The sequence below is a fragment of the Condylura cristata genome, unplaced genomic scaffold (genome assembly GCF_000260355.1).
Source record: "Condylura cristata isolate star-nosed mole 26May11 unplaced genomic scaffold, ConCri1.0 scaffold00025, whole genome shotgun sequence".
NCBI lineage: Eukaryota > Metazoa > Chordata > Mammalia > Eulipotyphla > Talpidae > Condylura > Condylura cristata.
Window position 1 is genome coordinate 16,243,297 of NW_004567126.1, and position 26,479 is coordinate 16,269,775.

Here is a 26,479-nt window from a genome sequence, read left to right on the forward strand (position 1 = left end):
AGTTAGCAGTAAACTATGGAAGGCTTCTGCCTTGCCTCCTCTTCTGCTGTGTGATAGCACACATTTGCCATGTCTATTCAGTAGTGTGACGGCAGGTTGCCTGGCAGATGTCAATACTCAACAGTAAGCTGCTTGGAGAAAGCAGCCCCCAGGGTGCCTGAGCTGAAACTTACTGGAGGGTTTCTGGGCAATGTCATGATGCCCTGTTTGAACAACATTGGGGCTCAATTGACTTAAATAGGCAAATCTTGATGTACTCTTACGTTTTCAATTTTATTTATGAACCCTTGCTAAATTTAGAGTTTTAGAAATATTTTAGAAATGGGCTAATTCCCAGTAGACTGAGATACCAATTTGAGTTCATGTTAGTAGAAACAGGAGTGAAAAGAAACACAAACTTATTCCTTCGGTAACTTCAGAGTTTTCATTATTCTAAGAAAAGGTAGAGATAGTTTAAGAAATCAAACGATGCATTATATAAAACATAGGCTTTATTCCCTACTTCTTCAGCCCCAGTTTTAACTGATTCAAAAATAAACACTTAAAATTTCTTTCTAGAAAATAAGGATGACTCCATAGTAGAATAGGGCCCATATTTTAAATCTCACACAAGGCGAGCATGGGCTGCAATTCGATGGTGATCCTAGGTGATCCCCCTCCAAGCAGAGTGGCTGGATGGACTTTCCTTACTGCACATCCATTGCCAGGTGTTTGGTCCCCTCTGCAAGTGTTGTCTACACAATGTGAAGCACTTTAAATGCAGCCACAGCCTGCTTTTCCCTTTCATGTCTATTCTGTAGTATTTCCAGCAGTGAGATTTCTGGTAAAGTTTCTTCTTTTCCAGCATAGTTTGGGTTTTTCTTTGCCTTGGATGTTGAATCTGTCAGATTTGCTGGTTTGGGTTTGGGTATCGTCTTAGCATATTCCAAAGCCTAAAAAAGTATAAGGGTAAAGTTTATTTGATATGGGAAATGTGTTTTGGATTCATTAAGTGAAATCTAGTCTCAGGAAAAAGGACTGTTGCTACAGTAACATACTATAGACGTGGGTGGAAAGAGAATTAAATGGAGAATGTGAGTGATGCAACAGAACACAATTTAAACAAAAGAAATTAGCCACTTGACATGACGCAGTGGGGGGAAAGCAGGAGTTACAGATTGATGCTGACAGTCTTGCCTATGGATATTTTCTTTATAAAACTGAGTTTTGGGCAAATGTTTGAAAATAGGTGTCTGATGAATATTATCTGCTTACTCTTTGGTAGAAACATTAAAACCAAACTTCTTAGGAGATATTAGGACCTTTCCATCCAAAGAGGACTTTTTACAGCTTGAAACCAACAGACATTGTAGCAGCTGATAGAAACTGAGCCTCCATTATCACACTGACTGTTTTTGTTTCTAGGCGCCTAGAATGCTGCAAAGTACATATTAGAACTCTAAATTGATGATTTCTTCACTATACTTATAAAAAACTGGATATGCAAAAAGGCAGGTCCTTTTCCCCCAGTGATGTGAATTCTGAATTACAATAAAAATGAGATCACAATCTCTAAATCTCCCTTTATCTCTGCTTTATATTTTAGTAAGTTTCTTGAAAGCTGTAATGAAAACAAGTAGTTTATTGAGGCCCCAGGGGAAAAACTCCAGACTTCTCTGTGTGGAGGTGACTTCTGTAGGAATTTCTAATTATAGACTTGTTGCCTTGAATCTCTTCATGAAAAAATTATGGAGAGAAAAAAAAAGTGGCACCATGGAAACTCTAGTGGATTGAGGTCTTCAAGGTCTGGGGAAGAAAGGCAATAGGGAGGAAATAGGATGGTTTGTGAAAGAACACAGAGTACAAATTCCTAAAAGAGTCACTTGTCCCTTATGCCAAATATCCCATGTCCGTAGTGGGATGGAGGCAGATCTGCCTCGTTCTCTTTCCCTTACAGAATGTATTTCCTCTGTATCACCACTTGTAGTCAGATGACATCTGAGAAGGAGAACATTCTGTATTTGCTGAAATCGCTTTTTTTGGGTAGAGGAATCTATATAGACAATCCCTCTGGAAACAGATAGGGGAATTTGAACTTGAGAGAAACAATGAAAGTCTTTGTGTGTAAGTACTTGTTAATAGCCAGTAGGCATGGCTTTTCTTAAAAATTTATTTCATGGTAGAGTAGGAAACGGATAGCTCAGCAGGATTGTTAGTTTCTTTTAAGAAATCGCCCTATTTTAATTGTTGTATGTGTAACAAATGTAAAATACTATACTTGGAAGGAAACACATTTCAGACTAACAACAATAACAAACTTCAGAAAAACATAAGGTTCACCTGCATCACTGTGTGCATGTGTCATTTTTACATCCATAAATGACAAGTAGCTGGAAGAATGGCAGTAGCTAAAGCATCCCCTGTGTTCAATAAAAGCTGGGGGGAGCTTATTAAATGATGAGGTAACAGACGTTTACGTTTTCATTCAAGACAGCTGGTCCTGTGAGAATCTTACCTTTTGCCGTGGGATTACAGATTTATTCTCGGTTTTTGCGGTTTGCGGCTTTGACAGAATGGACCGTGTCCTCATGTTGTACTCCTTTACCTGTTTTGCATATTCCTTTTGCTGTACTAATTTCTGCATCTGTTTAGTGAAACAAAGTTAGAATGCCTCACGGGTTCTGTTCAAGCCTCTTTTCTCTACTTAAAGCGACCCTCGTTTTAGGGCAATGGCACACTGTAGCAGCACACGGGAGAGTGGGTGCCACCTGGAATGAGGCGGCAGTGACATGGTTAAATTCCTGTTCCTCTTGGAAAGGGTCTCTCTGAGGGGGACAGTCCCCGCAACAGCACAGCCAGTGTTCTCTTAACAGTGGCTAAATCACTTTCAGCCCCTTCTTTGTTGCATTTACCCAATTTATTTTCATTTTTGCTTCCAACTTTGAACTATACTCTTTTTATGCCTTGAGTGCAACTGCAGTTAAAACACATTAAATGAAGATCTCCTTTCACTCGAGGAAAGAGAATAAAGTGGATGCACTTTTCATGGGCTGGGAAACTCTTACCCTAAGTGTCTTCTCTGTAGCCACTCTTCAAAATTACCAAGATAACTCTATTGGGAAAGACCAACAACCCTGTAACACACACATCTCTTTTCATGTGCACGTGCCCCTCTTTTCTGTTTGGGCCTTCAGAACTAAAAGGAGGATACATAAAGCCACATTGGCTAAGTAATTTCATTTCACGGTAAAAGGAGTATCTGGGTCTCTATAACCAATGCTGTTGCAGAAAGGTCTCTATTCAGAGAGAGAGATTTGAATTAGGACTTGGTTACAGTTTTGCTCAGGGACAGATGGGCAAAGACAAGAGTGAGGCTGCTGCATGTACATCACACTTACTTTGTCTCTGATGGACTCAAGGTCAGGTCCAAGGCCACCAAGCTTCACGTCTCTCTTCTGATAACCTTTCAGCTTGGAACTCTAAAAATACAATCACAGTTTCTTTAAGAATGTGGATGTCCCAAGTTGTCACAGCCACATGCGAAAAAGAAAAGGGAGAAGGAAGGACAAGAATTCCCTGTGGACTTTTGGGGAGTGGGTGAATTTCCTGACACTTCTTCCCTTGTACTGGTAGTTGTTGTTTGTAGCTGGTCAGTTACTTGTTTGACTTTCCCCTTTTGCAGTGAAAATAATTCTGACAAATGTAAATAAATATCTTGAGTGAGTCAAGTGCTATTTTATTTTTATTAACATTATAAACAGAACACACTTGTCACCTCTTTGTTTGCTGCTACTACTGTTATGCTAAAGATATGAAACAAATGATTTCTTGGGGGAAGCAATGGAAATGAATCAGGTAAGCACACAGCTTCAAGAGAGTGCCCTGTCTAATAACATTATAGTAGTCAAAAGAAAGTAAACCATTAGGGGTTATGAGTCTAGGTAAGAGTTACTGAGAAACTAATTTTATACAGTGTGATATATATATATGTATATATATACATATTTTTTTGGGGGGGAAATTTGAGGGGCACAAATAATCTCATGTAATTCTTCTAACCATTACAGATTTAAAGGGAACAGAGTAAATAACCTCTTACGGCAATTTAATTATTAGATTATAACATGAGCAGAAATAGTCTGGTAAAATGCAAATGGTCTTTCCTGACTCTAGAATAAAGATGCTTCCCAAACTGCTGTTTGACATTACAATTGACATGCTACTTGTAGCAGATGCTCTTCTGAGGAAATCGAAAGCTTTTTTTTACTTTGAGTTTGTGAATTTGTTTGGTTTCCTTCCTTGGGGAAGGTAGGAAGGATAGGACCAAATAGATGGTTGGATTGACCTTACAGCACATTTGAGTTGGAGGTGGAGATGGAGACAGAACAGCCTTGCTGAAGAGTCTGCACCACAGGCAGGCTACACCCCAGTAATACTGATGATGAAGGCAGATTTTTCTAGAAAGCTTCTGTTCATTATTAAGTCTTAAACGATATGCTGTGCATCAAATGTGCTCTTTCTAAGAACTTGGCAAACATCGTCCAGAGACTTAGACAATTTCAACAATGAGATGTAGTTACTGAATAGATCCCAAATCTTAGAAGCAAACACCTACATTCTGTGCATATGGAGACGTGTGTATACACATCGGCCACATGAACCACTGCAATGATGTGTTCTGCCCTCAGCAGCCTACTGACTGACACCCAGAGCTCATACTGACGAACTTCTGTTACCATTTCCTACGACGGAGGCTCAGAGCCTCCGACCTCAGCTCTGAGTCCTTGCCCGAGAGGCATGGTGCAGATTTGCTGGACCGGTTGCAGGCACATCTTGGAAAGCAGTTCCTTGGGCTGGCATGGCCCCTCCCTCCCATTTATCTTGCCCCCAACAATAAGTGATTCCTAGAGTTAGAGCAACAGCAGCAATTTTATAGTCAGGAAGAAAAGAAAAACAACAAAGGAATCCTTCAGACACTGCTTCTGATATGTGGAGCTGTGGAAACAGCAGTGCTGGCAACTATTTGTGGACTCATATGTAAGAAGAACAAGATTTTTTTTTTTTTGCAGATTTCAGAAAAGAGGCAGTAAGGATTCATGCCTTACGTTAATTCACAAACATATCTAGTATGCAGAGTTCCAGAGCTTGATTTTTCAGATTGCATTATTTAAAATGCTCTTCTTGATATGTTTTGTGGATGAACAAAATGTCCTTTTTTTCTTTAAGGATTTATTTATGCATACAAGAACTAGGGTGTAGGTTAGAGGTGTTGGGGAGGGGTGTGAAGATTCACCAGGGTAGGGAGCAGAATGTGAGGACTGACTGAAATACACTGCTGAGGGGAGCAGTAATCGAGAGAGATCTGCTGTGCCATGTGGGTCACCTCCCTGTCCGGGGATCAGACTTGTGCTTCAGTGGCTGCAGATAGCTTCATAGTGCTGAGACAACCCACTGAGCCCTATTTTTTAAACAATTGGTATCAGAACTATAAAGAAAGGTGCAGCAAATCCAGACCCAGAGTATAGTCATCAGAACTAATAGTTGCTACTTGTTTTCCAGTAAAAATAGCAGATTCTTTCCCCAGCCTTAGGGGTGGCCACTATGGACCACAGGGCTGTGAACTCCAGGAGCTGACCCAACATATGCGGTGGGAGGGTCTGTGAAAGGAGGGACCGATGGCAAGAGAAATGGCAGCATCACCACGGCTTCTTTTCTTCATAACCTGTTTCTTAGCATGAACCTGCATCTCTGCGGGAGCTGTAAATGGTCACTCTATGACTTGTAGCTGAAAGCAACATCTCAGGGCTTTCAAGACCCAGAATCGTGTGTGTTTTAGGCAACACTACTATACCATAAAGATGAGAAATTCTAGAAATAGAATTGTCCAACTAGAGAATGTTAAAGACTTAAAACTCTTTCAATGCATCTAATTCTAAAAGGTAAGACAATTCTTTCTGACACCTTCGGACTGAAATCGTCATGTACTTTGATGTAATTGTTTTAAAGGAAAAGTCCACTGAAGGGCCTTTCAAAAAGAAATCCTTAAGGAACAGGCATGGTATATAGCAAAGCCATCTAGCAGCTTCCTGTCCTCTAGTTTTTCTGCCCATGTTTCTATAAAATTGGCTATTGCTTATAAATATTTTTCTCCACTAAGCAATTGAGCCTTTTACCATTTTAGTGTATTTCTGTCATTAAATGCTTTTTAATGCATAATGGTCTATTGTCTAGTTTGCTTTACTTTTTTTTAGCTATCCCCCTAAATTCCAAGCATTTGATATGTGCATGATTTATGGGCTACTGGTAATTTGACATAAATAAGGAGAAATGGAATTATTGTGACAAAGCAATAAATATTTAGGGTCAGTACTAAGCCCTGCCATTAGCCAGGTATACCAGTGCTCTCGTTGTCCAAACCCTGATCACGCTGCGTATTACCACATTTGAAAGTCCTTGCTCTTTTTAATAGGTGAGTGAATGTAGATTTCATATATTTCACATTTGGAAATTTGTTCTTTTATGCCCTCCATACTGCCGTTTTGCAACCACTGTTACTAGCTGCCAAAGTAAACCAATAATGAGAAAGAATGAAAGAACCCTGCTCCTAGCCAAGTCATAAATCCAATTTGTCCAAAACTGATGAGAAAGAAATGATCAGTGCCCAGAAATCACATCCTTAGTCTGAAGCAGCTTAACTTTGAATTATCCCACCGACTTGCAAGACATTGTGAGGCATGAAGAATTGCTCATTCTTGACCCCCCCTCCATTCTTACACTAATCTCACCTCCGGCCAAGGTCTTCACGGTCCAAGGAAAACAGAGTTCCAGGAGCTAGCATTACATAGTGACCAGAAAAGAAGGATGTGGTTCAAAAGGGACTATTTCTAAATACCACTGACGCCTTGGCTGGAAGAGCTACTTTGAGCAAAGAGACAATTCTCCAAGTAGAGGATGACTCCTCACCGAGTTTGTTCTGGATGACTGGCAGTGAAAAATCCTGGATTTACTTAAAGTTTAGCTCCAGTGATCTTGATTGGTTCTCAGCCCTGCAATTTTGTTTGATCTCTTTCCATGAGACTTTCCTAACAGCTTTATCGAGATATAATTCATAGGCCATAACAAATGAAATTGCACAATTCAGTGGTTTTTAATAGATTCTTCAAGTTGTGCAAACATCACCACAATCCAATTTGGAACATTTTCATCACCTTTGAAAGAAAACTTGCTCCTGTTATCACTGACCCTGCCCCACCTCCACCCCTAGGCAACCACTAATCTACTTTGTCTGTTCAAAAGGCTTTTATAGTAAAATAATCCTGTGAATTTATTTTGACTTACCTTTCCTTGGCTGTTAGCAGATTAAAAGGTCACAGTGGCATTATGCCAAAAAAAAAAATTTTAGCAATGATAGTCCCATTAGGCCTCCAAACACAGCAGGGAACCATAGACATGGTCTCAACAAGCTTCTGAGGGGAGGGGGGGCATGGTTCATCTCTGCAGGAGGTGCGCCCTAACTGACCTCCATCCAGCCTCAGGACTGTCCGACAATCACCGAGGCCAGGCCTCCCCCTCTGACAGGTTCACCAGTGATAGCTTGCATAGTAGGCTACAGGACAGTCCTGACTGGAAGGCCATGGGCAGCTATCAACCAACCTCTCCATACAGGAGTGAGGTTTTTATTATCAACTCGGGGCACCATGTGCCTACCTCAAAAAAATGACATTGGTTGTCTTGTGGGGACTTGTTTCAACTTGGAAATGTTGTGCCCTGGTGTGGGAGACACTGCAGGGCTTCACTCCAGAACATTCCTCAGATGTATAAGTGTGAGACAGTTATTCAAAAACAGGACAAAAACCATTGCTTCCAAGCCCAGGGACCAGCAAGTGAAGGAAATTTGCTCTGTGGCTGCTAAACTTAATCCAAATAAACCTCTTCTTAGAAGCAGTCAAGCAGCAATCACCAGACTGTCTGTGAGCAGAAACATGAGTTAATTACTGCAGTACAGCTCAGCACGGCCAGCACAGTGAAGTCCTTAAGCTGTGATTTTTGTGGCGGGTGGTGACAGATATTTTTATACTTTTTGTCATCTGTTGGCCTGTGTTGATCACTCCCTGCCTAATGTCTGGGTTTCCTGGTGATGGACAATGCTTAGTATTCATAAATCAGCTATACCACAGAACTGCCAGGAGACAAGGGTGCTGGGGCCTATTATCTTCACAAATCCTCAAATTTTTAATGTGATTCAAGTCAATTCCCTTGGAAACCAAAAGATTGGTTATGGCCAGCAAATGGGCCTGACCTGGCTAATGATTCCCTCTGCTGGTGCCCTGACTACCTGCTGTCCCATACAAATAGCTCACTTCGAAGTCATTTTAACTTCTGGAAGAACTTACAAGACAAAGAATACTTCTGTGTGTTGTTGTCAGATGTAGGCTGGAGGTGTTAGAACAAGAGAAAAGGGATACTTTGGGATTGTGACATTCCTGACAGAAAGCAAGTAATTTTCGAAGGTGAACGTGGATTTGGGAAGCAGACACTGGACATCCTCTTTGCCCCTCTTCCCTGCGCCCCGTTACTTGTGGATTTCTGGGGGCACATTTGTCTCTGGTACTTCCCCTTCTATCTTTTCACACAAATTCAGTGACTGGGAGGAGGTAGAGGGAAATTAAGTTGATGTCCATTTTTTTTTTTGATAGGGCCGAGGAGTAGCTGTTGATATTGTAACCACACCGAATCTACAAAAAGGACAATTCTGATTGTGTCCTTGAGGAAATGGGGCTCTGGTGAGTTAATAACTCGCCCATATCACCAAGTTATTAGGTGACAGAGCAGAGATGAGAATTGGGAATGGCAGAGTACACGATTTCCATTGAATTCTGCTCACCAAGAACTGATTTTGAAAGCTTGACTTTTTGGCCTCCCTGGTGGTGCAAGGGCTTAATTCACAGCACTATGAAGCTCTCCACAGCCACTGCAGCATGAGCCCGATCCCAGCAGGGGAGCTGACCCACAGGGTGCAGCAGACCTCCCCCATGTCTCCCTCAGCAGTGTATTTCAGTAGATCTGCCTGTTCTGCTTCCCACTTTGTCTCTGGTGAATTTCTTAAATCCACCCCCACCCCCCACATCTCTGTCCCACACCCCAACTCTTGAATGCAGAAATAAATATTCAGAAGACAAAAAATTTGTGTTTTCAACAAGCCATGTTGGCAAGAATCCTAACCCAGGAGGTTTTCTTCTGAGGTAGTGTGTTCAAGCTACGCATTAGGTTCTGGCAATATATAGCCCTGTGTGAACAGGCCATCCTCATCTGAGAATATGTTGGTTCCAAAGCTCTGAATGCATTTCCCTGTAGGAAATACTGATAGCTCGCATGGTGTCTGGCTTCCCAGTCCAGTCTATAAAACCCATTTAATTTTTGAAGTATTTGAAACTAGTACTAAGTATACCTCAGAACCCACCTACCATTTGGTGATATTCCAGTGGCAAAGAAGTTATCTGTGATCCCAGAAACATCACTTCTTACTTGTTGTGAAACTGAGGATTATTCCGGCTCTAAGCTGCTGATAGTGGTTTTCCATGGCCCAGACAAGGACCCCAGCAGCATGATGGCGTGAGGGAGTAGTGTCAGAGAGGGCAGCTTAAGGTCCCTAGGGTGGGGTATGTGGAAGAGCTGAGGTGGGAGAGCTGAGTTCTTGGTTGATGTCTGAGGTCACGTCACAACCTGACACAGCCCTCCTCGGCTTCCCTTTTCTACAACCCACTGTCCATTTTCGTCTAGCTTCCCCTTTGCTCAGACAAGCCTTTGTTCTTTATCCAAGGCCCCTCCCTCAAGTGTACCTTCTATTCATGATCCTTGTGCCTGGTACCTTCTTACCCAGCACATGCCCCTCCATTTCAGAATCTCTTACTGGAAAACCCAAGTCACTCTAGGCCTCCTCCTTCCAGCCAGGTCTTTCTTTGTTGCACTTTAAAACAGCATGTTTTGCATCTTCTCCTTACTATTTTCTTCCTCACAGCAAATGAGCTTTACCAAGGAGTTTCTATTGCCTGGAGAAATACACCTTTATGTCTTGTTGAAAACATTCCAGTTTGTGACCTTTCCTCTCCTCTCCAAATTCCCCTCATTAACCAAAAGAGTTGATGGAAAGAATTTGTTCACAGAGGCGCTAGTGATGGTGAATCTTATTGCAGACAGAGGTACTCAGTAGAGATCAGCCAGGGCTTCAGAAGAAAGTTAAGGCATTACTGTCCTGAATATCTGTTTTACTGCAGGAGCTGAGCTGAGATTATGCTCAAGAGGATCTCTGAAGGTTGGGGCGGGGGGCAGAAAGGGACAGAGCATTGGCAACAGGACATTTTGCTCATTCAACCCTCTTGTTGGGAACGAGAATGTACTTGGGGAAACTCGGCTCAAATGATAGGTTGAGATGGGACGTGGGCTCTTTCCAAGAAGGACCAAGCCATAGACCCTCTCTGAGCTAGGAGCTAGGAAGTGGCAGCAGCAGATCCCAGGAGGAAGAAAGAGACTCCAGGACTTAGCAGGGGCTCCAGAAAGGAAGTTCCTCAGGTCTTAGTCCGCCCCGGAGAGGCAGAGACTGTCACCTGACCCTCCCGTTTCAAGGCTAAGTGCAAGGGGGCGGTCAACCAAGGCCACCCATATCCTTAACGTTAAAAGGTTACTTGATAAAAATGCTTTCATACCTTAGTGCCGCTTCTTTTCCTATGCTTTTTTCCTTTTTCCAGTTGAACCAGATAGCCTTCTGAATTGCTACGACTAATTTTGATTTGGTTCCTTTGGCTTCTCTCTGAACTGAGTTGGGACTCACTTTCAACCCTTGAAAGTATAGGTGGGAACGTGAGGCCGGGTGAAGCCCCGTTGCTGGGCTGCACCTCCGTCAGCTGCGTCAAGGCCTGCTGGTGCTGCTCCATGATCTCCGCCAGCCGCGAATCTGGAGACGCTCTGGCAGGTTGGTCTGAGGATGAGTGGAATTTCCTGATGGGGGGGTGAGGGGGAGCAGTACAGATATGTTACTACAAACTGGATACATAGAATGATTAGCATAAATGACTTTAGGACTGTTTATCTGATGTATTTCTCGCTCCCCAAATCAAGTTAATGAACTTGGGTTTAACCTTATCATAAGTGCATTGATTTCTCAAATTGTTGCCTTTTTCTCTTTGGCATATTCTAGGTTTTATTGAAACTTTCATTTAGCACATTCAGGATAGAAAAGACACCTGTTAGGAATACATATAAGTCTGTCCCACTACAAAAGACCTGGAAATACTGTATTAAATCTAATAAACAGCCTTTAAATACATAGTTGGATTTAGGAGCGAGGCAGGGAATCTTCAAAGGTCAGAAACAAAAGCAGACTCTGGATAAAATGAAGCTTGGGTTTCTTTGTGCAAGTTTTGAATCCAAGGGCTTGTGTTTTAACATTTAATGCGGGTGTAGGAGATGTGACATCTTGGTCCTATATGAGTAAAGAATCAGAGCTGAGATGCCTGTATAAAGGCTGTGACCCTTAAAGAACTAGTGTCAAAACAAAAACAAAAACAAAAACAACCAAAACCCCCCCCCCCATAACCCAACATACCAAAAAGGGGTAGATGGTAGATTTTTGTAAAGCTCACTCACCAGCCATGAGGAACAGCCAAGCAAGCCTAGAAGGCAATCTGTCTCAGCCTAAGTTCTGAATCAGAAAAAATGCCCCCTGAATTATTCTGGGACAATATTTGGGATTCAGTGTCACTTTATTCACCTAATCACGGAAATCCAACACCAGGATTGGTGGAATACATTCGATCAAATGACAGCAAATAATGTCCCTGAAGTGATTTTTAAAATGACTTTTTTGCCTAATTATAGAAGTATTACACCAATATTGTAGGGACTTGAAGGATTCAAAAAATACACAGAGGAAATGAAAATAACCCCAATCTCTTGCCACTGATATTCACTGTTGACGTCTGGGTGCATTTTTCTTCATATGTCATTTTGTATCTCATTTGTTTTCTCTCCTAATCATTTATAATGGCAACATGATATTCATTATCATAGTCTACCTAAGTGTTAGGTTATTGTTATTCCTAAAAATATTTTGTGCATATTTGTAAGGATTTTAGGTTATTTTCTTCTTCTTCTTTTTTTTTTAATAAAAACCACCTAACAAGAAACCACACCTCAACAATTTTGATAAATTACAATAAACTTCCCAGTATAATCCTTAGTGTTTGATTCTTTTGGCTTATTGGGTCTAACACTATGCTTAATGCTTCTCCCACTTATGCTTAATAGCTTGGTTTGACCTGTATGCTGTGTTTCATAGAAATAAAAATATCTTCATTTTATAATCTTGAATTTTTTGTTACCCTGCTATACCATATGACTTATATGTGATTGGATTCTGAGGGGGACCAATTAACTGTGGTCTACACATGCCATGTGGAGGTCACAGGAGTATCTTCACTTCTTAAGAGGTATCTCAGGTAACTTCCTTTTTCTTTCTTTATAGTTCAGGCAAATTCTATTTCTCTTAAGTAAACCAGAGCTGCAGATATTAGGTTATTTTCTTAGGATAGACTGTTACAGTGTTGGGAATCATTTGTTTCCTTCAAACATTATTTACAACCTTCAGAATATGCAGAGCTTATTTGACGGGGCTCCCTGAATCCCTCCCTCCTTCCAACACCTGGTTTTGCCACAGTGGAAAAGTAGAGGTAACCGGGAAGACGCAACGTGTACTATTTTAGGCATAAATCAGAGCCCACGACATGGGCAGGTGAATTTTTCCCTCTCACCTGCCAACCTCCCTGACCCCTCCTCATGCTCTGTCTCCTGCTTTAGCAGGTTCTCACCTCTCTTCTAACACCTCACTTGAGAAAAGGGAATTCTTACCATAGTAGCTCTAGGTTCTTGTATCTTGTCTCTGCAGGAATCTGTTTGGGTTGCTTCTTCTGTTGAGTTGGTTCATTGATGTTTGTTTTGGAGACAGACTGAGTCTCTTTCTGTCTCAGGTGCACCTGTCTCTTAGAAAGTTCATGAAGGGAATTCAAGTCCTTATTGGAAAGGGTGTCAAGATACAGCTGCTGATAGGAAAGTCTTTTCTCATCTTGGTCTTTGCGGCCTAGTTCTTTATTGACATTAACTGTGTGATAGCCAGTAGTGTTTTTGTATAACACCTTGTCAAAAGTCTGCTTTGGTGGAGCAGATGTATCGGTCACTTTGGGATCCTGGCTCCTAAGAGCATTTGACAACTGCATGTCATTATTTGGGGCATTCACCAACACAGTGGCTTCAATGATCTTATTTTGGCTTTGCTGTTGCCCGAGGTTGTTATTCTGGTTTCCTTGACTGATGACTGGCACCTCAGTCACCAAGGACTTGAGTTCTTGGTAGTGTTCATACCGTCTTCGCATCTTGTGCTTGTCTCGTCTTCTGGAAGGTTGCTGGCCATTGGATGTATCTGAAGATTGGCCTCTTAGTCCATTGTTTGATTTTGTACTTTCCTGTTGAGACCACTGTTCTTGGTAACTCTAAAAAAGATAGTCTTAGTTACTGTAAAATTTAAAAATTAAAAAAAATTTACAGTCTTAGTTACTATAAAATTTAAAATTTAAAAACAGTCTTATTTAAAGACCAACTTTAAGTAAGGCTCTTTGAAACTAGAGGTTGAAACTTCTATTCAGGTTACCATGGGATTGAATGAAGGAAAGAGGACAGAGGGTCCTTTCTGAATTTCCAGCAATTAGGGTCGTTATGTGAATGATTCTTCCTGGACATTTTAGGTTACAAATTTTCTAGAAAGAAATAGCTTACAATGGGATTTTTATTAAGGAAAAGTCTTTGACTTAAGTACTGTGAAATGTAGTGCTACCAAATGGGGAGAAAAGGGTTTTACCTCTAAAGATAAGGAACCGCTTACCAAAAAAGTACAAATCTACATCCAAATATGTGAGCTTATTTGAACCATGATGAATACTTTAAGAATTTCACTGGAAAGAACATCAGCGATTTGTTTTACCAACCAAAGCCAAGTATAGTATGAAATACAATTCAGATGATCGGATCTTCTTACTCATAAAGGTCAGAAGCTAGAAATGACCCCTTCACCAGATGAAACAAATTAGATTTTTATTCAGAGGCTTTGAAGAGAGTCTGCCTGTGATAGGACATCTGTGAGACCTCAATGGTTGTTTTGCTTCTGTTCCTTAATATAGCCTATACTTAGGCAATCAAACATCTGGGGGACATTTCAATTTCAGAACAGTCTTTATGCTTTTCAAAGTCTTATAACAACAAAATGTACTCTTGGTATAATAGATACACTATGTAACTATATTGTGCGAAAGCCATTTAGACATATTTTCCAAGGAATAAAGTACTCATTATTTTGTGAAAAACTAGCTGAGTTAAGAGGCCTTTGCAAAGAATGATTAAATGCTTACTGAAAACAGTAAGGTACCATATGCCCCAGTGTATTATCTAATGGGACATACTTTCCTCTTTTCTGAGCTCACACACAAAAAAATCTCTGTGGCCTGTATCTATGCAATGTTAATTGAAAAATGCAAGTTACCTGGGTCATTTGAGAAGAAAAATCTTGAATAAATCATATTTTTGCTTGCTACACAGATGACCAAATGAATGTTATGGGTTCTCCTTACACTTCACATTTTTGATACAATTACTAAGATTCATCCTATTCCTATATAATATTGAATGGCCTCCTTTAGCTAGTGACATGTTATTATTAATGGTATTGAAATTGTTAGATTTAAAACAGTGATCTATGATAATTCTCATATCTTATTTTTTTCATTAATTGTCTTAGATCCAATTTTGACATAAGAGTGTACAACTTATAACTTGAAATTTAAGGTATATTTTCTGTAGCATTTGATCCTGTGGGGGATTGGTCAGGTCCTGGCCAATTCCTCTAAACTTAAAATTTTCACCTGTGTTATTCCCCAAAAGAAAAACTTTTTAGTCTCCGTTTCAGCTGAGAAAGGTTCTTTCTCCCATGCAGTAGTTTTAGCTGCATGGGGAAAATGTAGGAGGAAGGTTTTGCAAATAGTCCTGAGAGCATACCAGAAGAAATATGTTATTTCTTAATCTCATGGGTGCATTCATGGAACATAGCAGTGCTTTTCTGGCTGTGATCACTGTTCACTAGGGTCCAAAAGACCCCCTTTGTGATGATCGATACATCAGTTCATACTGATCAGGTCATTCTTTTCAACACTCGTTCAGACTTTTACTTGCTAGAGAAGTAAATGACCAAGAACTCTTTTCCTGCTGTCTTCAATTGTCCTTTTCCCTATTCACTCTCCTATCTCCACCAAAAAGGGGGACATTTACTGAGATTCCCCCCCTAGGATGCCAGGCCTGAAACGTTGGGTTACCACTAAGTTTTAATCACATCCCCTATTGCTGCTGATGGTTCGCATACAATAGAACTCTTCACAGGGTGCTGTGTCAATGGGGCCAAGGCTCATCATTTTATGAAACTTCAATTGTCTCAAGTGTTAAATCTGCTATTCCTATAAACATAAGTGCCCAGAGATGGCATTTCACTTCCAAGAAAGGAAGACATTTAGGGGCTTGATGCGATTTCTCTCACCTTCCAAGCAGCCTACTTGAGATCTGTGGTTTACTGAAGATTTATTACCCCACAATTGAGGCATCAGGTGTCACTCTTTAGGTGGCAAGACCCGAGTCCCCTGAAGTTAATATACAAAGCCATTCTCAGGCTATTTAATCTCCATCAGCACTGAAATCCTCTATTTCATCCCACTCTCACTGGGGTTCTTTTGTTACCCACACTTGCAATCAGTCCCTACTGCATGCACTCAGAATAACTGCTTAATGGCGGTAGGCTTTCCCCTGCGCATGCAGAGTGCGGCCCTTTGGCTAGCAGAACGCTGTCTCGGGAATCCTGGTGCTTAATGCTGGGTTGGTAATTTCTTAGTAAGACCTGTCCTTAGTTATTAATTTTCCTTCATACTGTGCCGTCCCAGGGAAGTTTGCCCCCAACCCCGTGAAAAGCAGCTCCCGGCTGTTTCTCTTTTACCACGATTCTGTTTTTGCAGCAAGGGTTGAGGAAGGAAGGAGCGTTTGGGATGCACCAGAAACTTTATCTGCTGTAAAACAAAGCCATTCTTGCTTTGCGTTTCCCTAACCAACCCCAGAGTCCTGAGGATCCTGCAAGGCAGGAGCCCAAACTTCAGGTGTGAAGTTTCCCTTGTGTAAACAATAAAGTAGCACTTTGAGCTAGAGTCATCAATTTCATCTGATTATATTAAGCAAATTTACAGCATGCATATTAAGTGGCTCTTATTTTCAGCGTCAGCAAGGAGGCAATGTATGCTACAGTGAGTAAAAGAAGCCTAGACTTATTGATAGTGTTGGCAGAACCAAATTAACTCTTTGGTAAGGTGGGAAGGTTCCTTAGGGTGTGATGACAGGACTTTGACATTAACTAGTCAAAAATCATACCTGCTTTTCACTCTACTCCTTTTCCTTGCCTGGAAAATCAAGAGCTAATTTAGAGTGACAAGAAAGAAAACACCTTATTTCATCTTTGTGAAAGCTTACTTAATGGGGGGAACTTTCTGGTTTGTCAATGAACATGCCCTAGCCTGTCTGGGAAGGGTTTTCTGTCAGTGGGAGGTGTTGCTTGACCTGTCCAGCAGGGGTCAGTACTGCGTCTAGTACCAGGTGTGCAATAATGATGGTTTTGGAAAACCTGTGCAGAGTCACAGGTGAGCACAGAATGATTGAGGACGTCTCTTACATGGAAGATGATGATGACCATCCATTCTCAACACAAGGGTTTAAACTGTCTGGGAGACCTTCTCTGTGGCATATGTTCTCTTTCACTGTGCCCTGTCTAGTTTCTCATTCTTTCTAGCATGTAAATGTGCTCCAGTATCTCCCATCAAAAGAATCCCTCAGTTAATCTCATCCTCTGGTTAAACTCTCTTTTCTTAAATGTTATTTCTTTAACCAAAAGAGTTGAGTAGATTCAGTGAAGAAAATAAAGACACATAAGTCTCTTAGTAACTTATAACCTATGTAGCCTATGCGACGTAGGGCACATTGTTTTCAAAGCCATATATATAATGTCCTTTCTTGCTCTTTACCCTCTCTTGGAGGTTGATTTCTTCCTAGGGCTACATTCTGGCCCATCTTCCTTCTCCTCCTCCTCCTTTTTCCTAGTGTTGAACCTCTTGACCTTATTTTTCTTTGCCATTATTAGCAGTGCTCTCATCGTTGGATAATTATAAACTATCTCTTAATTTACAGAGAATTCCTGAGAGCATAGACTGCCTGGCTCTTCATTTCCCCATCTCTCATCCTGACCTCAGCACCTGCAACACGCCCTTATCATCACCCCCTGAAATGCCTCTGCTCAGGGCACGGATAATGTTGCTAAATCCTTTGGCCTTCCTTTTCTCAACTCTTATTTTCTGTTTTTAGTTTACTTATTTTAAAATTGTATTTTATTGCACTCACTGGTAGATAAAGCCTCAAATGACTCAGAGGTATCGCTTTACCCTTTCAAAATTACGCTGAATAGAAAATTTGCAAAAATAACAGAATTTTCAGATATTCTTATCAGGAGTAACCAGTTTTTAACATTTTGCTGCATGTCATCACTCTTTCTGTCTGTCTGTCCATGTACAAGTAGACACACAAATAGATAAATTTCTCATTTATAGTATTGCTTACATTATCACTTGTATTTTCTGACTCATTTGAGATTTGCATATATGAGTCGTAGGTATCACCTCCCTTCCATGGCTCATTTTTACTTATTTGCAGAGTTTGCTGCTGTTCACTGATGTCTCTTTCTTCAAAGTTTCATCTCCTGAGGACGCCACACTTTTTTTTTTTTTTCTACTTAACTGTTTTACTAGTAACCTCTGGCTTTTACTAGGATCTCTCTCTGGCAATTCCTTCTTAGTCTTCACCTTCTGCTCTCTGCCTCTTCTCTCCTTTAACATTCCTCCATTCTCTCCAGGGGCTCCTTGACCCTCCTCTCTTCTCTACGACCTATAATTCCAAGGGGCACAGTGGCCATTCCCATACCCTCAACATACCAGTGAATTCTTAAGATGCGAATGCACACGACCATTTCAGAGATGCCTGAGTTTCATGTTCAGATCCGAGGTCTCTTCTCCACTGGCACCTCCAGACGTGGCATCAAACCCAGCCCTGACCTCAGGTCATCCCTGTCAGCCCAGTACCAAAGCCTCCTCCCACTCCTCTGTAGACTGATGCCACTAATCAGACTCCTAGAACCATTCTTTCTCTCTCCCTGCTTCTCCAAGTCTTTAAGCAATCCCTCAGGTTGTCAGTGTCCCTTTCTGACCCTCTCTGGACAGGGGCTAGGGGAGTCTGACCTGTAAGAAGTTTAATCCAGTTCAGCCACTGTGCTGAACAAGATGTGCGTGAAGGTGACACACAGAGCAAATGCTGTCACCTCTGTGTTCTCGCACCCTCTTGGGTGGAAACCACAGCAAAGTTCACCTGACTGTCTAATCTGACTCCCTTCCAAACTATTCTTCCCACCATGGCCAGCATGAACTTTCTGGCATGCAAGCCAGATTGTCATTAGCCTGCTCAAAATTTGCCAGTACTTCCTGTTAATCCACAGCATCAAATCTAAACTCTCTTGATGAAAAGCCTTTTGAAGTCCCACGATGGACCCCAGCCCTCTTTCTCCCATTTTCTCTGTCAGTAATTGGCCCATGTGTGACACCAGAATACTGTATTTGCTCAACTCTTCATGCCTCTGTATGATTTTCTTCTCAAGTTTTGTCATTTTTTAGTTTTTGTTTTTTTGCTGCTTCTATCTAGGGCCATGCCGTGCACCAAGTCTGTGATTTGACCCTGATTACTTTATGGTTGCCTAAGAATCCTATACTTTTCCTGGGTGATAGTTATGACAGTTCCAAACACAAGGTTTGTGTATACTTCAAGTGAGTGTGGTACAATAGTTTATCTAGAAAAAGAAGGTCCTAGAACCATAACATTTTGCAGCGGGCATAGACCTTATAGCTCATTTTGACCAACCCTTGATTTACCAAGGAAGAAACCGAAGACTTGGAGAAAGTTCACCCAAAATTACGCAACAAGAAAATGGTTGGTCAAGGCCCAGAATATCTTTAGATCTTGCCCATTATCTGTAACACACAATGAGCCTTAAGGTTTCCTTTGTCCTCTCCATCTGCTTGGCCAAACTCCCTAGACTCCCTGTCATGTCCTCGTGCCCAGTGTCATAACCTGACCTCTGGTCCCATTTCTGTTCCTAACTTGTGGGTGTGTCCTTTCTAGAATTGGCTTCCAGGAGACCTAAGAGAACATCAGCTTTTATTTCTGTTTTTATAATTCTAAGGGTGCATGGGGAGGGAAGATGATATTTGAGTGCTCCCTCTTTTCTAACTTCTGAAAATGGAATGGACTTTATAGTTTCATTATCTTTACCACTGTATATAGTTTTAAATGATCCTATCCATAGCTTCATTGATTTCCAAGGGTGCATCCCTTCTTAAGCAGGGATAAAACCTGGCCCAAGAGTTACCAGCTCCATATAAATCCCTATACTGGCTCAAGCAGAAACCAGCTTTGCCTGATTTTTCCAGAATAGCAGTCAATGGGAATAGTTTCACAAGACTCTGCCCTGAAACTACATTATGATTTTAAAGTAGCACACCTTTCTATCTCAGAAAAGGATGTCTTCTTTTGTACAAAATTTATTTATGCATTCAAGAGCTGGGGTGTAGGACAGAGATGCAGGAGATGAGAGGATTCACCAGAGATAGAACAAGGAATAGAACACGCAGATCTACTGAAATGCACTGCTGAGGGGAGCAGGGGCGAGACAGGAAAGGTCTGCTGTGCCATGTGGGTCACCTCCCTGGCGAGGGCTGGAACTTGTGCTGCAGATTGCTTCATAGTGCTTCACTTTTAACCCATTGTGTCACTAGAGGCCCCAGAAAAGGACATCTTTATGCGCAGTGGCTTATTAGTAGCCTTTCACACTCTGAAGGAGGGTTCTGTGGGACAACTATTGTTAGGCACATATACCCCATCACCTAGACTTACAACGGAATTGCTAACTACAAAAGGAAACAGACTTAGGGGAAGCATAAAATTGGCCAATGTTTGTAAGTGCGATTTTTCTTCCCCCGTATTTTCTCCATGCTTTTCTTCTGTGAGGGCTTTTAATGCTGACTGTTTAAAAAGTAATAGGATGAATTTCCTCCCTGAAACAGAATCTTTGGAAAAACAGAGTTGGCTGAGCAAGCATTGGCTTATCTGGGCAGAAGTCAGGCTGACTATTAGGGAGGTGGGCATAAGAATAGACCCTTAAGTGGTAAGAAGTCAGTCACGAACATTACTTGTATTCAGCAGTAATCCTTGAAATACACTTAAAATTCAATCTAGCAGGTAACCTTTAGCTGTTGGGCTCTTTGATGCCATTTGTCTTCAGGATCGATGGCAGCATTTTCCATCTCTTTGGCATTCTGAAAGGACGTCTTGTCACTTACTCTGACCAGGTAGGAGATCTAAGAGGGTAAAACATATATAGCATGTTAACTGTATTCATTTTAGTCTTAGAGCCTTGAGGCTAAAGTCTATGTGCTGCAGAAAGAAGTCCTGCAGGGCTAAGTTTTACTTTCAGTTCATTTTAAGGATTCATCTCTGTTCTGGGGGACATGGATGGTTCCCAAAGAAAATGGAATAAACAATGTTTTTGTCTTTTTTTCTTGGAGGCATGATGTGAGAACTTGTGCTTTTAGGTAGAATGAATAATTACTCTCAATGCTTCATTCATATTCATGGAGATAAAATTTTAGAACAGTTACCTGAACTGCATACTACAACTACTATTTGAATATGTCAAATGAAATATGAATATAATGATGTATTGAGTACATAATATTCAATATAATGGTAAAAATATTTAAGCACATTGGAGGCTCATGGTGTGCTAATAGCTGTCCTAAGCACTTCACCTAGATTGTTAATCCTCACAACTACCTTATCAAATATACACTATTATTATTTTATTGCAAATGAGAAAAGGGAGGAACAGAGAAGTTAGGTAACTTGTCCAGAATTGACCAGCAGCTACTAAGCAGAGGACCTAGACAGTCCGATGTCAGCACCTGCACACTGAACAATTTTGCAAGATGAATTTACTTCTTAGAACACCATCTTTGACTTGCAGAATTTGCAGTTTTGGCACTCAGTGAATTTGAGTAATGCTGGTTTTCAACTTCACTTAGATATTACAATAGACTAGGAAGCGTTTTAAAAAAACAGTAATGCCCTGTGTCATCCCAAACTAGTGAAGTCAGAAGCTCTTGAGGTGGCCCCAGATATCAAAAGTTCCCTGCATGGGTCTAATCTGCAGCCAGGTTTCAGAATCCCTGATGAAAGCAGCTACATGGGAATTCGGTCCCCAACTTAATGAGAGGTCTTTTTTGCCTCCATTGCTTTCCTGTTTTAAATCAAGAAATGGAGTAGTCTCAGTGCAGCGTGAGATCCTATCCATCATATAGCATTTCAGAAAACAAGGTTGTAATATCTCTGTGGTGGATGAGACCCTGCAAGTACATGAGATTAACTGCCAGCACTTCTATCTCTGGTGGTGGTTCACCCATGAGTTGTCTTGATGCATGTCCCGTCTCCTGGCAGGAGTTCATGTGAGCACAGCATTTAAAGGTTTATGATCAGGGAAGAGAAAAAGAATAGGGTGATCTACAAAGAGTCCCTTTCTCTGGGAGACCTGGTCCTTTCAATCACTCATGGGGTCCAATGTTAGATCTCTCAATCTCTTTCCTGGATGATGAGCATATTCTCCCATCATTGAGCAAGTGTAGCGATAGGTCATCCTGCCATTTCTGTCCCTCTGCTCTCTGCAGTAGACTAAGTCCGTCTCTCTCAGACTAAGACGGTTAGAAGCTGGTGAGGATCTTTCCAAAGGCTTCTATTAGGTAAAGACCTCTCTCAGGGGTTAAGTGTCCTTCCTGCTAGAGCAGGTCACTAGGTTTGGGGTCACTTGGCTATTTTGCTTTATCACCTATACTTGCTGCTCTGCCTCTCTAAATGGATGTGATTTATTTTTAAATTTAGCTTCAGGCCTTTATACTTGTTTTGTAAAATGCCCATGGATGGGCTTGTCTTTTGGGAAGCAGCAAGTGTTAACACGGGGTAAAACCATAGGCTTGAAATTGTGTCCTGCTTGCTTTCAAATTCTCCCTCTGCTGCTTGCTTTTACCTTAGACTTCTACAGGCTGTATTCAGTATGGAAAAAACCTGAAATATTTGCTAAAAGTAAGCACTTAGCAATGACAAGAACCTCACTCCTTACCACTCTATGTCACTTCTCTGGTAAAGACATGCTGCTTGATTTGGGGTGTAACCTCTTCTCAACCCCAACTCCCATCTGTCCTCATATACCAAGGGTAGGCAAACAGACTATCTGGAAATTTAAATTCTTAGTTTGATCTGAAAGTGGGGAAAAAAATGAAAATAAAACTTTTCCGTGCTTGAAACCTCACTGCTAATATAAGAAGCAAAAGGTACTATTTGGTCCTGGGATTTTTCTGCTCACACAGGCTCATCATCACAGGTTTGGTGTTAACCAGCCCCCAGGCCCCCCCCTCCCCACAAATTCTACCACACCATAACATGGTTTCACTTGGATGGAAATGGGAAATCTAGAACTTAGTCTCACAGCTGATGTTCAAACACTTCTGTGCTTTCAAATTCTCCCTTTCACAGTTCTGGTTCAGGAAGCACTAAATAATATTTAAAAAAATTAGGTTTTACAACTTTTCATCATTCGAAGATTTCAGTCCCCTATTGCAACAAATTGAAAAAGGAGTACAGCTCATTGAAAAGAAAAATTAAAATCAACTTTGTCAGGAGGAGACATAAAGGTCACAAGAGCAAAAAATTCTGAAGAGCCTGCTAAACTAGCCAGCAAATAATCCTTTCCAAACTGCCAACAGGCTGAGTCTGGGTGAAAGGTGAAGTTGGCTTATTCCTAGATCTGCTGTTAGGATGTCTGACTCCTGGCTTTTTTTTAGTTAATCCAGGTTTTCATTTGTTCGACTGTTCCATTAACAATTGTTCTAGTGACAAGAATGGGATCCCTTAGGTAGCTCTGGTAAAAAGTTTACAGATTAAAAATGCGTCGTTCCTAGGCTTCCTTCCCCAGAGAATGTTGGAAGTACATGATTTCTGGCCACAGGCTGTTTGGGTGGAACTCACTGCCTGAATCACCCTGGAGAGAGTCTCTGGGCAAGTAAAACATACTTCTACATTATCTCTTTGAAAGTGGAATGGGACATAACCTCTGCCAGCTTTTTTTTTTTTTTTTTTGTGAACCATTCTATTAATACCAATCAAATCGAGAAAATGATCAAATGAAATTGCATTTTGAGCATCATAAGCTGTGTAATGTCTATTCTGTTAAATTGGGGCCTATAATTGCTTCTCTACTGAAAAGATACAACAAAGACAGCAATCATGGCATGTCATTATCCCAGACTAGAAAACCGGCCTTTGCTGGGAGGACTTCAAAGGCTTGTGGTTCTCGAATTGCATTTGGCTGCTATTGTTGAAGCACAGGCAATCTTGATTAGGTGTTTACACTGAGGTAAGGCGCAGAGCAGAGAGCCTGAGTGCCTGGGTCTAGAGCCATTAAAAAATTGTACATTATGTTCCTTGCTTTGAAGTGAGGGTTTGTAGGTAGGAAAGCAACTCCGATTGAGTATAGCTGAGCTGGATTGGGCTGCTACTTCTCTCTCAGAGAAGCTCATCAGGTTCTTAGAGGTTCAGCACCATGAAAAAAGTCGATGCCTTTGCCACGGGCTCTATGTGAATCCGTGCGTCCTGCACAGACACACAACAAAGCAGATAAGCAGCAGCATGTTAAGTTTTTCAGGCCCTGGGGGTTTTGCTCCTTTTTATCCTTGATACTATTTTTCATTACACCCTGTCTAATGTTTAGACATTGTGGGGGCCTATGTTAATTCCTCAGTTTCCTTGGGATTCTCATTGCTTGATGGTAGTAATGACTAGCCCATTGCTGTATTAAAATAGGTCCCAGATTCTGAAATATGTCTGTCACATTTGCTTACTGTTGCCCCAGCACCTCTGTTGTTTAATCCATCTGTCCAGGGCATTTTGGGGCATTTTCAGCCTGTCCTTCCCCATGGCTGGCAGGGAGGTGGAGATGTGACAACACAGTGGGTCTTTACCAGCACCAGCTTGACTAGCCCAGCTGTTTTAAGTCTGTGCAATTTGTATTAATTATCCAGCCACTTAGAGCACAAACCACATGAAATACTTTGGTCTTGCTATTCATTGGCCATTTTCTCTATTCCTTTGGGACACCTGAGAATGTATTTAGTGTGTGTGCACTGCAAGAATTTGATGACATTGAATCCTTGAGCTATGTTATTGTTTTCTTAAAAATTTAAAAAAATTTATTTATGTATACCAGAGCTGGGGTGCAAGCTATAAAGGGGGTGGGGGTAAGAGGATTCACCAGAGACAGTGGGGGGCAGAACAGGCAGGTCTACTGAAATATACTGCTGAGGGGAGCAGTAGGTGAGACAGGAGAGGTCTGCTGTGCCACGTGGGTCAGCTCCCTGGCTGAAGATCGAACTCATGCTGTAGTGGCTCGTGATAGCCTGATAGCACTGAGATTTAGACCACTGCACCACCAGGGAGACCTGAACTATTTTATTTTTTTATACCCATTGGCCACGTAACTTATTCAAGTTTATAAAGCCCTCCAGTATTTGTGTCAGTCACCTGCTTAAAAACCCTCCCATGCTTTTTTCCATTGTCTTTAACCTTCAGAGGTTTATAAGGCCCTGTGTTCTCTCTTCTGAACACTCTTATTGACTTTCCAGCCTCAGCTGAAGTATCACTTCCTCCAGGAAGCCTTCCTGCTTCCCCAGAGGAGTAACAGTAGATGCTGTTGAGTGTGTGGGTTAGTACTCTCTACTTCCCCTTGAGTCACAGGTATTGCCCTGGTGACTGTCTCCTACAGACCGTAAGTCTCATGCAGGCAGGAGGAGGGACTGAATCTGTGCAGGGCCGTGGTGCTGGACAGCTCCAGGACCTTGCCCATCTGATCTGTGAGGGAGCTCTGGGTGTGCCTGGCACATCAGTAAATATCACAGAATGAGAAAGATTGATCTATACCGCTCACTGAGCTCCCCATCTGCACAGAACCTGTTTATCTGGTTAGATTTGTGGTTTACATTAAAACCAAGCAGTTGACTGTCAACAAAATAAGGGAGAATAAGGGTGAAATTAGAGTCTTGTCTTCCATTTCTTTTCCTCTGAACTTCAAGCTTCCCATTTGCTGTTGTTTGTTTTCCAGAGATGCTTCCCTCCCAAATATTTGCAGAGAGGTCCTCACCTCTTGCTTCTTTCCTGATTTAAAATAGTAATTTCCTCTCCCCACACCACTCCCTGTCCCTCAGCCCTGCTTCACTTCTCTCAGCACTCACATCACCTACTAATACGCGAATTTATCTATTTTGCCTTTCTCCATCTCCTGCTAATAGAAAACTAGTCCCATGAGGGTTCAGGTTTTGGTTTTGTTTTGTTCAATGATGTATTCCAAGTACTTAGGACAATGCCTGACATATAATAAACTCTTAATAAATATATGCAAATGAATGAAGCAATTATCGGTTTTCAAGAATGTGAAAGCGATTTTAGAAATGTCTCATATAACCTAAATGAATGTTGATTAGCCAGCAGCCTGAACTCTCCTCAAGCAACTCAGCATATGTGAGTGTGGCCTTTGGACAGTCACAGCATTCCAGGGGTCTGTCCCTAGCGGCCCTCCACCACTCACACCACTTAGAGGAAAGGCCTGACTCCAGCACAAGGCCCTGAAACTTGAGCTTGTATCATAATCACTGGCAGGCTGTTGAGACTCAGGTTGCTGATGCCGGAGGCCTGGGAGGGGACCAAGAATGTGCATTTCCAGTGAGCTCCTGGATGGTGCTGGTGTAGTGAGCATATACTGAGAGCCTGGCTTTCAAATGACATGCTAGGGTCTCCAGGAAAGGTACCCACGGATTCCTCTGGCTTAAAGCCCCACACCCTGACACTTGCAACTAATCACATCCACTATGGCTGCATCTACCTCCTCCTTAGCTGACCCACAGGGTTAGTCAGCACCTCCCAGTTCTGACCTAGGCTGGGCCAATTCAGCCCACAGCTGCCTGCGCACAGGCTCCCAGCTCCCTCCTTTGACTTGTTCCCTTTCCACCAGTTGAGTCGCCTGTTTCCAGAGTCTGGTTCATCTGCTTCTACGAACAAATTCCTCTTTTACTTGTGAAAATTATGAAACTCACTTAAACATTGGGTCATTTGGAGAAATCCAAACATTGGATCATTTGGAGAAATCCAAACATTGGATCATTTGGAGAAATCCAAACAT

The 26,479-nt window shown here is 41.6% G+C and overlaps 1 protein-coding gene across 1 annotated transcript in view; it reads right to left on the bottom strand.

Moving 5' to 3' along the window:
- Nucleotides 1–524: 524 nt before the first annotated feature.
- Nucleotides 525–26,479, bottom strand: part of LOC101635617 (chromosome unknown open reading frame, human C11orf63) — a 45,885-nt gene continuing 19,930 nt past the window's right edge. Inside the window, exons 3-8 of the mRNA XM_004689162.2 lie at nucleotides 20,448–20,561; nucleotides 12,883–13,520; nucleotides 10,683–10,974; nucleotides 3,378–3,458; nucleotides 2,495–2,623; nucleotides 525–932 (exon numbers count right to left, since the gene is read on the bottom strand). Coding sequence (XP_004689219.1) covers nucleotides 735–932; nucleotides 2,495–2,623; nucleotides 3,378–3,458; nucleotides 10,683–10,974; nucleotides 12,883–13,520; nucleotides 20,448–20,561 — 1,452 coding nt within the window. The 3' untranslated portion in view covers nucleotides 525–734. The remainder of the gene's footprint in view (nucleotides 933–2,494; nucleotides 2,624–3,377; nucleotides 3,459–10,682; nucleotides 10,975–12,882; nucleotides 13,521–20,447; nucleotides 20,562–26,479) is intronic.